The sequence below is a fragment of the Lonchura striata genome, chromosome 7 (assembly GCF_046129695.1).
Source record: "Lonchura striata isolate bLonStr1 chromosome 7, bLonStr1.mat, whole genome shotgun sequence".
Lineage (NCBI taxonomy): Eukaryota > Metazoa > Chordata > Aves > Passeriformes > Estrildidae > Lonchura > Lonchura striata.
This window is the reverse complement of record NC_134609.1, coordinates 21,259,525-21,273,585: the sequence shown is the minus strand read 5'-3', so window position 1 is coordinate 21,273,585 and position 14,061 is coordinate 21,259,525. Positions and strand designations below refer to the sequence as shown.

At 38.9% G+C, this 14,061-nt stretch overlaps 1 protein-coding gene across 1 annotated transcript in view; it reads right to left on the bottom strand.

Annotated features, from left to right (window-relative positions):
* Nucleotides 1–227: 227 nt before the first annotated feature.
* The window catches only part of CFAP58 (cilia and flagella associated protein 58), a 56,908-nt gene continuing 43,074 nt past the window's right edge, over nucleotides 228–14,061 (bottom strand). Inside the window, exons 16-18 of the mRNA XM_021536293.2 lie at nucleotides 6,925–7,044; nucleotides 5,371–5,504; nucleotides 228–1,314 (exon numbers count right to left, since the gene is read on the bottom strand). Coding sequence (XP_021391968.2) covers nucleotides 1,194–1,314; nucleotides 5,371–5,504; nucleotides 6,925–7,044 — 375 coding nt within the window. The 3' untranslated portion in view covers nucleotides 228–1,193. The remainder of the gene's footprint in view (nucleotides 1,315–5,370; nucleotides 5,505–6,924; nucleotides 7,045–14,061) is intronic.

Here is a 14,061-nt window from a genome sequence, read left to right as displayed (position 1 = left end):
AAGTAGATCCCTGTCGTATTTAACTTGATTCTTTTGAATTAAACACTTCCATTAAAGTTTCCCACAGTAGCTTTAATATTTAATTATGTATTCCACCAAAGAAAAGAACAAAATCTTTGCAAAGGGTTTTTTGGTTTTTTTTTTCTGGATGTGAAATATTTATCAGCATATCTCTTTGGACAAGTATTTTTATCCCCCAGGCAAGGAAAAAAACTTCCACGTTCAAATCGGTTTCAAAACATTTTATTTTACAGCTTGAAAGTTTTATATACTTCAGCACCTCATGCCGTGACTTTGTTATTTCACTTGTTAATGAATGGTAATTAAATCTCTTTTGGCTGAAAAGGTTGGAGGGTTCCTGCTGTATTACAAAAACAATTTCTAAAAGTTACAAAAATGCCCAAGTGTCTGGAAATTAAAGCATAAAGTTTGCCATGTTTTGAGTCCAAGTTTTAATCACTCGGAAGGATTTGTGTGGCAGAACAGCATGTCCCAGCAAGTGTGCACAGTCGCCCCAAATTGAACAGACATAATTATGTCACTTTATATCTACCAGAGTAAACACAATGATGCTCTTAATAATGTACATTGTGGCCACAAACTGCCTTGATCTTCCTAACAACTGTAGCAAACACTGCATAAACCCTATTATACACTACCTACACAGAGAACTGCTACATATGTACATCCAAGTAAAAACTTGTTAATTTTGCATTTGCTCAGCAGGGCTTGAAACATCAGCCTATTAATTTTTCTTCTTTTCTGTATTCTCATTTCTTTCAGGTGCTTTGAGTCAGAAGATAAATGGAGTGTGTGCTTACAACTGAGGTAGATAAAAGAGAAATAACTACATATTAAGGCATTTTGTGGTGTTACAGTGCTAAATAGAGACACAATATTGAAGAAGAACTATCTCCACTATCCATTTACATCCGTGCAGGCGTCTGCTGGCATCAAATGGGCAGATTTAGTACACAGTTTGTAAAAAGAACTATGTTAATTCCAATATAAAATGTAAAATATGTAAATGCAATATGAAATGTAATTCCAATGTAAAAATGTGTTTTATTATATACAATATAAATTTTTTTCCTGAAGGTGATATAGTGATTTCAGTAGATTCTCAAACTCTTAAAATTACAGTTTCTCAAACAAGAAACTGGGAACAGAAATGCAACTAGATGAGTGCATTCCTAGACTGCAATTTTGGGAATGGATTTGCTTGAAGGAAAGTCTCCTGTGTTGAAGTGAGGTACATCAGTCCTGAGGGGTGGTAATCTTGTCCTCATATCAATGCTGGATTGCTCCTTCTCCCTTTAAATAGAAACAAAGAAACAGAAAATTCGTATTTCATTCTGCAGCCCAGAGATGTTTACAAACTAAGGAAATCTGTGTCCTCCAGAGTTTCTTTGATGCAACCATGTATCAAGAGATCATTTTAAAAGCATTGATTAAAGTCTGTTAAGCTGAACTTCCAAGACTAGGTGTCTGTTTGGATCTAATTACAAAATTACTGATGGGGTTTGGAATTATTAAATATTAGAACTAAATGAGCTCTCTTTGTGCTACTACCTAAAACGGTCAGAGCACCTCATTAGAGCAAGTACATACATGAGCTCCATGACTTCAGATTTCTAATCACCATCCTGTTCTAGCTAGAATATGCCTGTTTTCAAACAAACAGCTATATTCATCAAAGGCACAATGGGGAGGTTTTGGTCCTTTGTTGAATTTTAATGAATATATAGTACTATCTGTCTTCACATTTTAACAAAGTTCCAGTGATAATTGCCCTGTCTGTAACATTTGCAGAAAACTAGCAGTGTGCTGTAGGTGCACTGACAGCCCCAGGGAGTTGCTCCATCTGAGAATCCAGAAGGCCTCAAGATGAGGGAATGAGTGTTAGCTGGTTCCACTCTCACAAAGCTGGGGAGGTAAGCAGAGCACTACAAAGATACTAGTTGGCAATACTCCAACCTCACTGCGATATTCCTGGATGCTTCAGAGAGAGGTCCTGAGATACTTAAGATTAACCAAGTGGAGATTTATGAACTTCTGGTTCATCATAACAGCAGAAGTCTCAAAGCTTTACAAAGAAGGTCAGTACCATTAGTTTCTTCCACAGTCACTGAGACACAAAATCCAGCCTTTGTCACATGAGTATCTTTGCTGAGTCCCCATTATGGGAAAAGAAAACACTTCTGTAATTATTACTTTTCTGTTTGCCCCTAAATAACTGTCAGGATGGGAAGAAGTTCAGAGAAAGTGTGTCAGATGTCTAGTTATGCATCCTTTTCCAAATTTGACCCACACAGAGGTAGGAGAATAGCCAAAAGATGGCACAGATGAATTTAACAACAAAAACCATTTATAACTGGTTTTAGTTGTATCAATGTAGCCCTAGTGGATATGCCAGCTATATACAGCACCAGCAACTGACGTTCAGTATTTAGATGGCTTATCTCATCTCACTATTGGGCTTCCAAGTCTGGGGAGAGAAAATGATCCACAATCCATGCTCATTTTTTCCTCATGCTCCCATGGAGACAACAAACAGATGTGCTCATCAGTATGGAAAATTCCATGCAACTAAATACTATAATATATTATGCAGAATTAATGTGCAACCAGCCACGTGCAAAAGCTCCCAGATACTATTGACATCACTCAGTGCAGTTATTTACATATATGCTGGATTAGGTCTCTGGTGTGGATTTAAGCTTCATATTTTCTCACAAATCCTTATCAAGATCAAAATGGGATCCTGGTGCTAGAAGCAACTAGGAAAATAGTGATGCAGAAAGGGTTCAAGAAGCTGAAGTTAAAATAGGAAGAGAATAGCTAAGACAACTGGGAAAAGAAACATTCAGAATCAGAGAGCTGAAAAAGATTTCAAATTCACAACCAAAATCTTAAACACTGAATTTTCATTTTTAACACAAAACAAAACTAAATTCCTGCTGCCACTATATTCCTTCAGCATCACATACAAAGCTGCATTTATTCAGTACCACAGTGTTAAATCACAACTCAAAGCTATCTTGTGCAAATCAATAAACACTTTAGATGATAACTTTGTGTAAGGTTATCTGGGAGTATTAATTCTCTTTCATACTAGGGTAGTCAATAATGGTGTTAATGCTATTGTCCTGAGAGGATCCTCTTTTTATTAGCAAAACCAGCTACATTTATTTCAGACATGATGTTAACATTAGCCAGCAAGATAGAGAATCAAGCCAGTGGTTTTCTGTCAGTTGGGATTTAGAGATATCTGAGATTGTATGAATCAAATGGCTCTGGCTCTTTGGCCAGCATCCACACAGCAGGCACTGCCTGTCCAGCCCTGCCTGAAGCAGCAGGGGTGTGGGATGGCTGGATGGCAGGGAAGAGGACTCTTTGGGGAAGAATCTGACTACACAACAGGTTCTCTCTGTGCAGAAAGCCAGCAATGTGCATTGCACACCTGGGAGGCCGGAGAAGGAGGGCTGCACAAGGTTGTTTTCCCTTGCCAACACAAAGCACAGCCTAAAAACAGCAGAAGTTGCAGTTACCCAGGGCTGACATGCTCAGTTATGCCTCTGGGTGCTTCAAAGCAGGATGCATCCCAACAAGCTTGACTGGGGTACAAAGCAATAAGGGGCAGGGGAGAGCAAAGCCCAGCAGCACCCCTTGGTTGCCACAAAATGAGAGAGGTGCAAGCCAGGGCTGAAAGCACAGGGCTGCTGCCTGCTGAGGCTTTGGTGGGGGCCACAAGATGATGCCAGCCTGCAGAAGCACCACTAACAGCACCTGAATGTGCTTCCAAAACACAGATGTCACAAAGACACCAATACTCAACAGACTACAGTGGCATCAGTGGCAGGTATCTATCCTGGTCCTATAAACAGCACTAAATGACTTTCAATATGAAATTCCTTTTACTGCATAGCATGCCCCCATTCAGCCACCATCAACTTACTCAGTATTTTTTATTTTAAAGCAATTATGTCCTTAACAAGTGGAGTTTTTATGACAGAAATTAATTCTAGGTAAGATATAACAATAAAATGTGGGTGAACTTCTCCTCATTTTATGAACAGAAAGAGACATGATGCCAGAATCCAAAATAGAAATATCAAATCTACTGTGAAGGAGACACTTAGCTGCTGGAAATGGATTATCAGGCATTATGGTAAACACACATATTGATCCTAAAGCTCAAGAAAGGCCATTAGCATTGCAAAATTGTTGGTAATTCCAAACATTAAGGTAACATTATGCAATTTGCAGATGGACAAAAGTCACTGTTTATCACTGATTATTTTGCTAATTTAGTCATCAAATAATTTGTTGTCTGAAATTAACGAATTGATAAAGGCAACTCTGAATTATATTCAGCAGTAGAAGAGAACCATTGGCTTTAGTGTGTGAGGAAGGCACAGGCTGAGGATGGAAATGAGTGGAAAGACTCATTCTGTGCATACAGAAAACTTGGTAACAGATTGCATCATCTCACAGCAGAAATCTAAGAAATCTCTCGTTAAAAGTAATGCCCACCCTCAGCAAGTTTTCAGATGATGAGCTGAATGGGGCAGCTGACTCACCTGAGGGATGGAATACTATCCAGAGGTACCTGGATAAGCTCAAGAAGTGGGCCCATAGGAATCTCTTGAGGGTCCACGAGACCAAGTGTGAGTTGCTGCACCTGAGTCAGGGCAAGCCATGGCATCAATCCAGGCTGAGGGATTAGCAGATGGAGAGCAGCCCTGCCCAGAAGGACCTGGGGGTGCTGTGGGTGACATGAGCCAGCCATGTGCACTCACACCCCAGAAATCCTGCTGCAATAGGATAAGGGATAAGGGGTTTTAATTAAAGGAAGGTAGATTTAGACTAGATATAAGAAGGAAATTTTCTGTTATGAGGGTGGTGAAAGACTGGCCCAAGTTGCCCAAAGAGGTGAGAGATACCCCATCCCAGAAACATTCAAGGTCAGACTGGGGCTCTGAGCACCTCATCAGGATGGAGATGTCCCTGCTCATTGCAGGGGGGTTGGACTAGATGGCCTTTAAATGTCCCTTCCAACCCAAACTGCTCTATAAATCTATGCTTTGATGTCAGAGACAAGACACTAATCTGTGTTCTCTGGGCACCATCTCATTGGAATGAATAATTTAACTGGACTGCAGAACGTGTTCAGCAACATCTCTGATGGATGTTCTTGTCCTGGCCATAGACCAGACTGAAGGAACATGGAGGATAACATTCAGGAAAATTAGGCAACAAAACTGTATCACCTCAGTCAAATTTGGCCACATTCTGATCCAAAGGGTCTAAACCAAAAATCTAGCTTATGCAGAAAGTTGTGTAGACAAAACTGTTGTTTTCCCATACTTCTTCTGTTGCTCCTTGCGTTTCTGAGACAGATATTTCTTTTTCACTTCCAGAAGCTCATGGTTAAGTCTTTCAATTTCATTTTTGTATTCTTTGCTCTGCATTTCACACATGCTCAGTTCTGAGGACAAAGCCTAATAAACAAAACACAAACAGCAGAAACAGGAGATGTTGCTTCACTTACACATAATTGAGTACTTTTACAAGCACTTTCTCCTTTTATATTTGATGATGTAAGACGTGATCATTTTCTACCACAATTCTTTTTCCACTTGATGTTTCATTTGATCTCACCTCTGTTCACCTAAAAACATCTTACAAAATAAAGTTTATGCCATTTAACCATAATACAATGCTCCAAGCTTTACGGGAATGGCAGTAATAGATACATTAGCTCTTAATTTCTGGGACATAAAGCTGGGCAAAAATCCAAAGTTAAGGTCTTAATAAATCAGGGAATTATTTTATAATAATGGGGTTTATTCACAGGGATGCACTGCTAAGTGGAGTAATTCAGTCCACACAGAAAAGTAGTACAAGGCACTGCAAATATGAATACAAAGCCACTTATATGTGAATCAGTAAAATTTAAAAAACAGAGAAGCATGCATAGTGAACCTTCTTTCTTTCAAAAGGGTAATAGCTTGACCTGGCACCCCAAAATGGCATGCATGCCATCATGCTGTGCCTGAAATACAAAGCAGCAATTGACGGCATTAAGGACAAATAAGGACCGTGTGGAGAACTTCAAATCACATTCAGTTTAGCTAAACTCTGGCTTCTATTTTACATTTTCTACATTGTTTTTCTTCTCCATGGAAAGCTAAGATTTGCATAACAGCCTCTTTGTTTCCTAAGGGCCCATCTGCTCTTGCATTTTTTTCCTCGTGGTTAGTATAGACGTGATTATGATGCAGTGAGCAGGAGATGATGACTTCAACAGAGAGAGGAGCTGCAGAAGTAGATGAACTCCTGGGGAGACTGATCTCTCATGCAGGCAAGAATAGAAGATCAGCTTATTCATAGAATACCATAGAATTCTATCAAAGAATCACTTTTTAATATTATGCTTTTAAAATTTTCTAAAAGATTCTTTTGGAAGCAGGAACTCCTCCCTCCAACTGACAAGGGGTTAGAACAGGTTCCTCTTGTTATCTCCACAAAATCTGCAAATCTAAATATACACATACACATGGCAAGAGAAGTATCAGTAACTTAAGACTGGATTCTCAGTATATTCCCACTAGTGTGTTAAAAAGAAAACAAAATTGCTTTGATTTGCTTCTTAAAGATATTAACAGTTTAAGATAAAGGGAAGGAGAATAAGCTGAATGAAAAGCTGGCAGTATTCCAGAATGCCCATGCAAAAAACATATTTACAGCATTGTTCTGATAACTCATATTGTAATAAGACTTTTCCTCTATTTTAATTAAACTAAGTAGCATAATGTGCAAAAAAAAAAAAAAAAAAAAGTTAATTTACTGCTCTGTGTTGTCCCTTGAGGACAGCAGTGATAACCCTGCTTTCCTGGTCTAATGCACTACACCTCTTACTTTGATCTGCTTCGTCTTCTCGCGGAGGATGTTCCGGTACTGCTGCAGCTGCTCCGTGGCCTCGGGCCCAGGCTGCCGGGCCAGCATGTGCCTCAGCTCCACATACAGCTTCTCCTTTTCCTAAGGAAGGGACAAGAGGTGCAGCTCTCATTAAATTACTAATACAGCAGCACAGCCTGAGAGGAAATCAACCTCACTGAAAATTGCAACTCAGTCAGGAAGGTATTTGGAGAAACAAATCTGCCTGGGTGTCAGGCTTTCCTCACTAGCCATAAGGTATTTAAAGTTGTTGTGATAGCAATGAGAGAGCTCATTAAGATAAATATCCAGCTACTTCAAACCATGAATGAAATGCTCTTAAACACCATCACCAGCAAGCACTCACTGCCTCAGCACTTACTGGAAGAGTATCCAGGGCTGGGAAATTAATCACTAGAAACTGTGCATATTGCAATCTTTCTTCTTATGAGTCACATTGCCTTACATTAAGGATCACAGCTTCACCCAACAGGATGTGAGATGGCTATAGAAATGTCAGCAAAGGACTGTACAAAAGAGTTACTTCCTTCAAAGAAAATCCTGCAAAGCACATGTACACACACACAGATATTTATATATATATAACCTTTTGGTTTAACTGCAGGGGCTCTGGGAAAGGGAAAGAAATTATAAACAGCAACAATTATAACTAGCACAATTACCAAGTAATTTTTGTCATGTATGTCCTTGTCCTTTATGTTGGAACAGTAATACTTGTGGGAGTTGGATATTGCCATGCCTGAAAAGAAACCACACCATGGACCCACTTAGAGCTTTCTGTACTGAAATGCTGCTTTCAGCTGTGTTTTGAGAATATACCTGTTTTTAGTCTGACGAATAAAGCTCTGAAAAAAGCCACCTTTATATTTTTGCACATTACAATAGTTTTACTATCTACCCTGGAAAACTAAGATCATTAAATAGTATTATTTAGTAAGATCAGTTCCTTTTCAGGTACATTGAAAACTGGAATTTAAAATGAGACTATCAGACAAAAGATTTAACTGAGAAAGAAAAAAACCCCAAGAAGAAGGTAGGATAGGTGATTATTTACACTGCATTTGGCAAAGCCCCTTTTAACTGTATTTTTTATAAAGTCTCTTTACAACTCTTACCACAGAATCCATCTATTGATGTAGAAAATGGTGCCATCACATCATCTAAAACTGCTACATTTGGTCTTTCTCAGTGGTTGAGTCAGGGTTTTCAGAAGTGGTTTGCTATTTTGAAGATGCAAAATTTTAGGTGTCCAGTGTTCAAGAGCAGGAGTCTGGAGTTTTTAGACCTCATCATTTTCTGAAAACTATGCACTACAATGGTCACAAGCTGGGACCTCAAAATGGAATCATTTCAAATCATGCCTTACTTTTGCAAGCCTTGTCCTTAAACTCTGCAGATTACTGAGGAAGAATTCCTTATAAATAAAATTGCTCACAATTTATCTCTGGAAGAATCAAAACCTCCTGAGACTCTGACTGAGGTTTGCATGCAGCAAAAACTAAATTGATAATTCAGTCTGAAAAAAGAGTTATTATTCCACTTAATGGTGGTATTCCCATTACCAGCTTTTCTTTCTGAAGAAGTAAGATTTTACTGCAAGGTAAAAACAACTGCAAAAGAAAAAATCCACCTTGTTAAAATCTGGCCAGTCAATATTAACATTTCAACCCTGAATGTATCATATATTTGTATTTTGTAATAGTGTAATGGTAATTTGGATAAATATGGGGCAACTGATGGATTTAAGGTCTTAAGTGCAATTGTTTTTCCCATTTTTTTCTCTCCCTACCCTCTAGAACAGCCAACCAAGCGCTTCAAACACTGTGCAATGGTGTGTATAATAACCTCATTTAGAGACAAAGCATGCAATTCTATTGTAAGGAGAATCTATTTTATGCAGCAGAGACTCGTTAGGTGTCCAATATATATTGTATCCATAATCCAACAGAGGCAGAACCGATGTCTTATCATGCATATCTTGTCCTTCCTTGCTGAGCACTGTCCATCTCTTTTACATCTAGTCAATTAATTTGTCACTGGGTTAGAAGAACTGTATGTCAGCAAAATATTAAAAAAAAACCCTGGATACTTCTTTCCTCCTCAGCAGAAGTTTGTATTCACAGGCTGGCATTTTTTTAATTTCTGAAATTTTACCCCTGGTTCCAAAAAATAAATTTAAAATAAATTAATTAATTTCAATTAATTTAAAAACACCAACCACAAGAGTAAATCTATGTGAGTCACAAGGTACATTGGCAGGTTCTTCCATCTCTACACATAAGAAATCAGAAATTACCAAGAAAAAAATATCAGCACAAATTCATAAAGAAAAACTTTGTTTTCTGTAATAGATTAGGTCAATCCATTATAACTGGGTTTCTTTGGCTCATCCCAAACATCCTCCCCTCACATTTCCCTTCATCCTCACATAAGGCTTCCAAAAAACCACAAATTTTACTATAGTTGTGAGGTTTTGAGATCAAGGAACTTAGAGTCACAAAGAGTGAGGCACAACTCTTCTTCCTGAGGTGAAGGGAGAGCCATCAAATCTCTGTAAATCCATGCTGTTAAGCCTCCACTTGTAAGAGTAATGTACCTGTGATCAGATCATGTCTAGGCCAAAGCTTTTTACTGGATCCCTCCACCAATTCAGCAGATGTGTGACTGTAGGACTGAGCCCATAACATCAACAAGCTTCACTGGTCTATGACACAAACTAAGCCAAGATGATGGTGGAGAGATGATGGCACATTCATTTTGTGTATGTAGGGCATGCTAGGACACTCAGACTGAGGACTACAGTTAAATTTCAGGCATTCCAAAGAGAATTTCAGGACCTCTGTGAATACCTGCTATAAAAATTCTGCAAAGAAAATGGCATATTATTTTTAGAATAGCCCTTCCTGCCTTGGACTTGTTTCCCAGGGGATCTCTGAGGAGCTCACAGATTGGTCTGTAGGCCCAGCCATGACAGTAATTTTCTTCATCCCTAAATCTCTCACCCATTAATTTGGAGAGGGAGGGTGGGGAAGTAAGTGGTTCTTTCCCCTTTCCCTGTCTCTGACATATTCTGTAGATCTCCTGCCTGCTTGCTCTATAGGAAATTGAGAAAAAAATATTTTCTTCTGCAGAAGACTGGCTAGCATTTGGCAAACTTCAGTTGATTGTCCAGGAACAGGTGGTCATGAGTTGGCTCCATCTTCAGCAAGAAGAATCACTTCTGCCAGCCAAATCCCACTTCAAAAGAAGATATGGCTGCTGACCAGCACAGCACCATTTGCTTTTCCATGTGAGAAGGACCATCAGTTCCATCAAACACATTCCCAAAGTGACAGCAAGGCATTCACAGCTATTGACAGGGAGTGGGAAGCATTCACCAGTCCCAGGCTGGAATAGAGCTCTAAAGATGTGACCCCATTTTGTGTCATCCTGTTCCTCACCATGACACCAGGAAATAGCACATGTTGTTAGGGTTTTATCCTGAACCAGAGATAATGGATGACCATACATTCAATGAAGATGATTTAACAGCAGAAATAGGCCCTGCAGTCGCAGAGTCTTCATTTTTATCAGTTCTTTCCAAATAAATAATTCAACAAATTTACATGGCATATCAGCACCACAAGAGCCTTCTCCACCAGACCCACAAAAATCCTATCATGCACCAAAAGCTTTCTATCACATGAATTACTAAAGAAAAAACATAAAAACAATACAAACAGAAAACCACAGAAAAAAAAACCCACAGAAAAAAAAAAAAAAAAAAAAAAAAACACACACACAAAAATGACCAAAAGATTTTGGTAAATTATCACAGTAAATTATTTTGCATCACAGTAAATTTAACTTATGCCAGTTCCTGTCTCCAGCAACTGAGCTAAAGAAAAAACTCAAGAAGATAAAGATGTAGCGCAAAAGTGTATGGCAGCAGTCCCTAAAACATTCAACCTAAATTAAAAAATCTTATTTTAATTAGTGAGGTGGAGAAGGCAATACACTAACCATACAAACACTCCATAGCTCTTCATGGCTTTGGTGGGGATAACAAGGCAGTCAACGTGCCATGGGGGATTTCTTGTTTATTGGCACTATAACCAAAATGTCAGGGCTGTGCTGGACTCCAAAGGCATTTTGTTTACAATGTCAGGCAGCAGCAGAGCATCCTTAGGGATGGTGATTCCTCTTCATAAGTGTTAAACAGGACACAGAAATCTGGATTATACACATACATAGACATACATATCTAGTCAGTCATTTTAGCTGTATAAGCTATGTGTTGTTGTGTACACCTAGAAGTAGCTGTTGGCTCAAGACATCTATCTTAAAAAGTTTTATGAGGTAAAGAAAAGAATTAGCATATGGTGACCTTCAGATATTTTATAATAACAGAAGAAAGTTGCTTCCAGCACTATGAGAAATGTGCAGTATAAACTTTCTCTGTAAACACTTTCTCCTGCTCTTTCCTGTCTATTCCACATCCATCAGCAAACACCCTTGCAAGGATGCAGTTCCCTAGAACAGCTCCTGTATTCATTATCACCTAGACACTTCTTAATCTCTCACCAGTGTGAGGTTTGTTATTGGATAAATTATGTTTGAAAGAGGATGACATTGAGGCAACACTAACACTGTGTTAGATGTTTTGGGTTTTCCTGTGAAAACCACCTGCTTGAAGGGAAGGCTGGGATAGTCTCATCTTTGGTGAAATCTGCACTACTCATACTTGTCTTGTGACTTATTTCTCCAGTTGATAATAATGCTTCTCAAGAGCAGTTCCATTTCCTTGGCACAGAGCAAACTACACCAAATTGACTGGCATTTTCAAAACAGCTTAATGAGAGAGGAAAGAAACCTTGGAACACCTTGTAAGGTCTTCACCCTTGGCTTTTTGAAACAGCAAGAGCTGAATGCTGCAGTATCACCATCTTCCACAAACAACAAAGTATGAACATTTCCACCTGGAGTGCAGCTGCAACTTATTTTTATTATTATTGCTAGAAACTGTTACTATCAGATCTTCCCTATTAAGGGTGTAGGAAAACAGTATTTTTTCCAATGACAAATAAATACATGTACTCCTTTTAGCTTCTGAACTCTGAGACACAAGGTTAAGAATCTATCCAAAGAAAATGGCATGGATGTGTCTTGCTGAAGTAACAGCTACAGTACCCTTTTTACTATTGACCTTACACAAGAGTTTATAAAATCATTAATCAGAGTAGCTCATTTAATCACAGTATTTCTACTTTACATTGCCGAAGATTATAAATCAATTATCTCTTATTCTATATGTGTGAGCAGAAATACACACACATACACACATGAAAGAGAGCTGTTCCTTGAAGGTGAGAATTACCCCTGACATGACGTGGGTTGATGTAATTATTCCAACTATTTTCACAGTACGTGCAGCTTGACAGCTGGGATGAAGAGAGCTCTAAGCAGACTTTTGTTTTGTATTCTAGTAGCAGTTTGTCTTCAAGTGACCTGGAGGAGATCAGATGTTGATACAAATCTTATCAACAAGGTTTCTAAATATTCTAAGTGAATAAGTCTACAAAGCAAATCATGAGGAACGTTTTACTGTATAATAATTGCATTATGCAGGATTCTAAGAAAAAAAAAACCCAAAGTCTCTTCTTCAGATCTCTAGACTATTTGACTTAAAAACCTCTGTATTTTAATGTCAGTATAACAGCATGTATTTCAGCTATTCAATAGCCATTTAGATTTTTAAAATTTTAGATGAATCAAAGAATTATCACAGCTCTGTTGATAATTAACTGCAGGTGATAGCTTGGGGTGAGGATTCCCAGTAGACCTAGCTTCTGTTCCACTTCACACTGATCTGAGAGATGACCTCAAAGGGTCAGAGAGATTGCAGAGCTCCTTCTAGAAATATCTATTTTTAAGTTAGGTACCTACATCTCTTTAGTCACCTGCTTGACTTAGATCTTTAGATTTCTCTGAAAGATGAAAGCACTTTGCTTCAAGTCCTTTGGTGTTCTGGAATTGCTACCTCTGAACAGCTGTCTCAAAGTCAAGCCACCACTTAAATCTACAATACCTGTCTAACAAGGCAGTAAAGCCTACATACATCTTTTTGACAGGACAGCAGAGTTCCCCTGCATATGTCAAATACCTCAGGGAAGAAAGACTGTTCTCCTGTTCCACTTTGGAACCTATTAAGAAATAACAGTACATCTGAGAAACACACATAGCAATTCTGAAATCATGAATGTTTTAATGCATGGCTTCCTTCAAACTCACTGTAATTAGAGCTGAGTCTCTGCTATTCTTCAAGGAGTTCTGTTTCAGCTCCCCTTGCCTGCTTCTTAGAATTCAAAGAAACAGAAACAGGACTAAAGGAAGGGGAAAGACAGTGAATCCTAATGTCCATGTAAAGACAACTGCTGTGCTTAAGTGTCCCATCCCCTGTTTAAGATTAAGCTGTATCTGCTTAGACAGGCATGGGAAGCCTTGAGCTCTGAGCCTCCAAGAGGTGCAGCACTCGGCTGACTGATGGACCCCATTTGGTAGAGACTCTCTCTACTGAGGTTCATGGCTCCTGTGAACTCAGTAGCACATTTCTGGATGTCTCAAGAGAAAAGTGGAGAAATGAGGTTCTTTCTACACCTGATTGTGTCCTCCTATGTACCATTTTAAGCCAGCCTTCTAAAAAACCCAACCAGCCACAGTGACTCTGCTTGCCTTTCTCTAACAGCTGCAGCATCTTTCTGCCTGTATTCCCTCAACAACAGCACCATTCATAGTAATGAAAATAAGAGATCTGGAATAAAACAAAATTAGTCTGTTCTTATGGAATTAGTTTTTTTTTTTTTTTTTGTGGGGGGGGTTGCTGTTGTTACAACTGTCATACAAGATCATAATCCATCACTGACTGTGATGCTGTAGATTGTCCATATCTTGCTGCTGAGGGAAGAGCAGAACAGCCTTATCTTAGCACAAGAACACCTGCCAAAGAGTGAGTACTAAGGATGTCCCCCTAGCTCTGGGCCACCCTATAGAATATGGGCTTGTGAATGTATTGCCACACTGCTGCTGCACTCCTGCAGTATTTCAGCTTCTCTGGCAGAT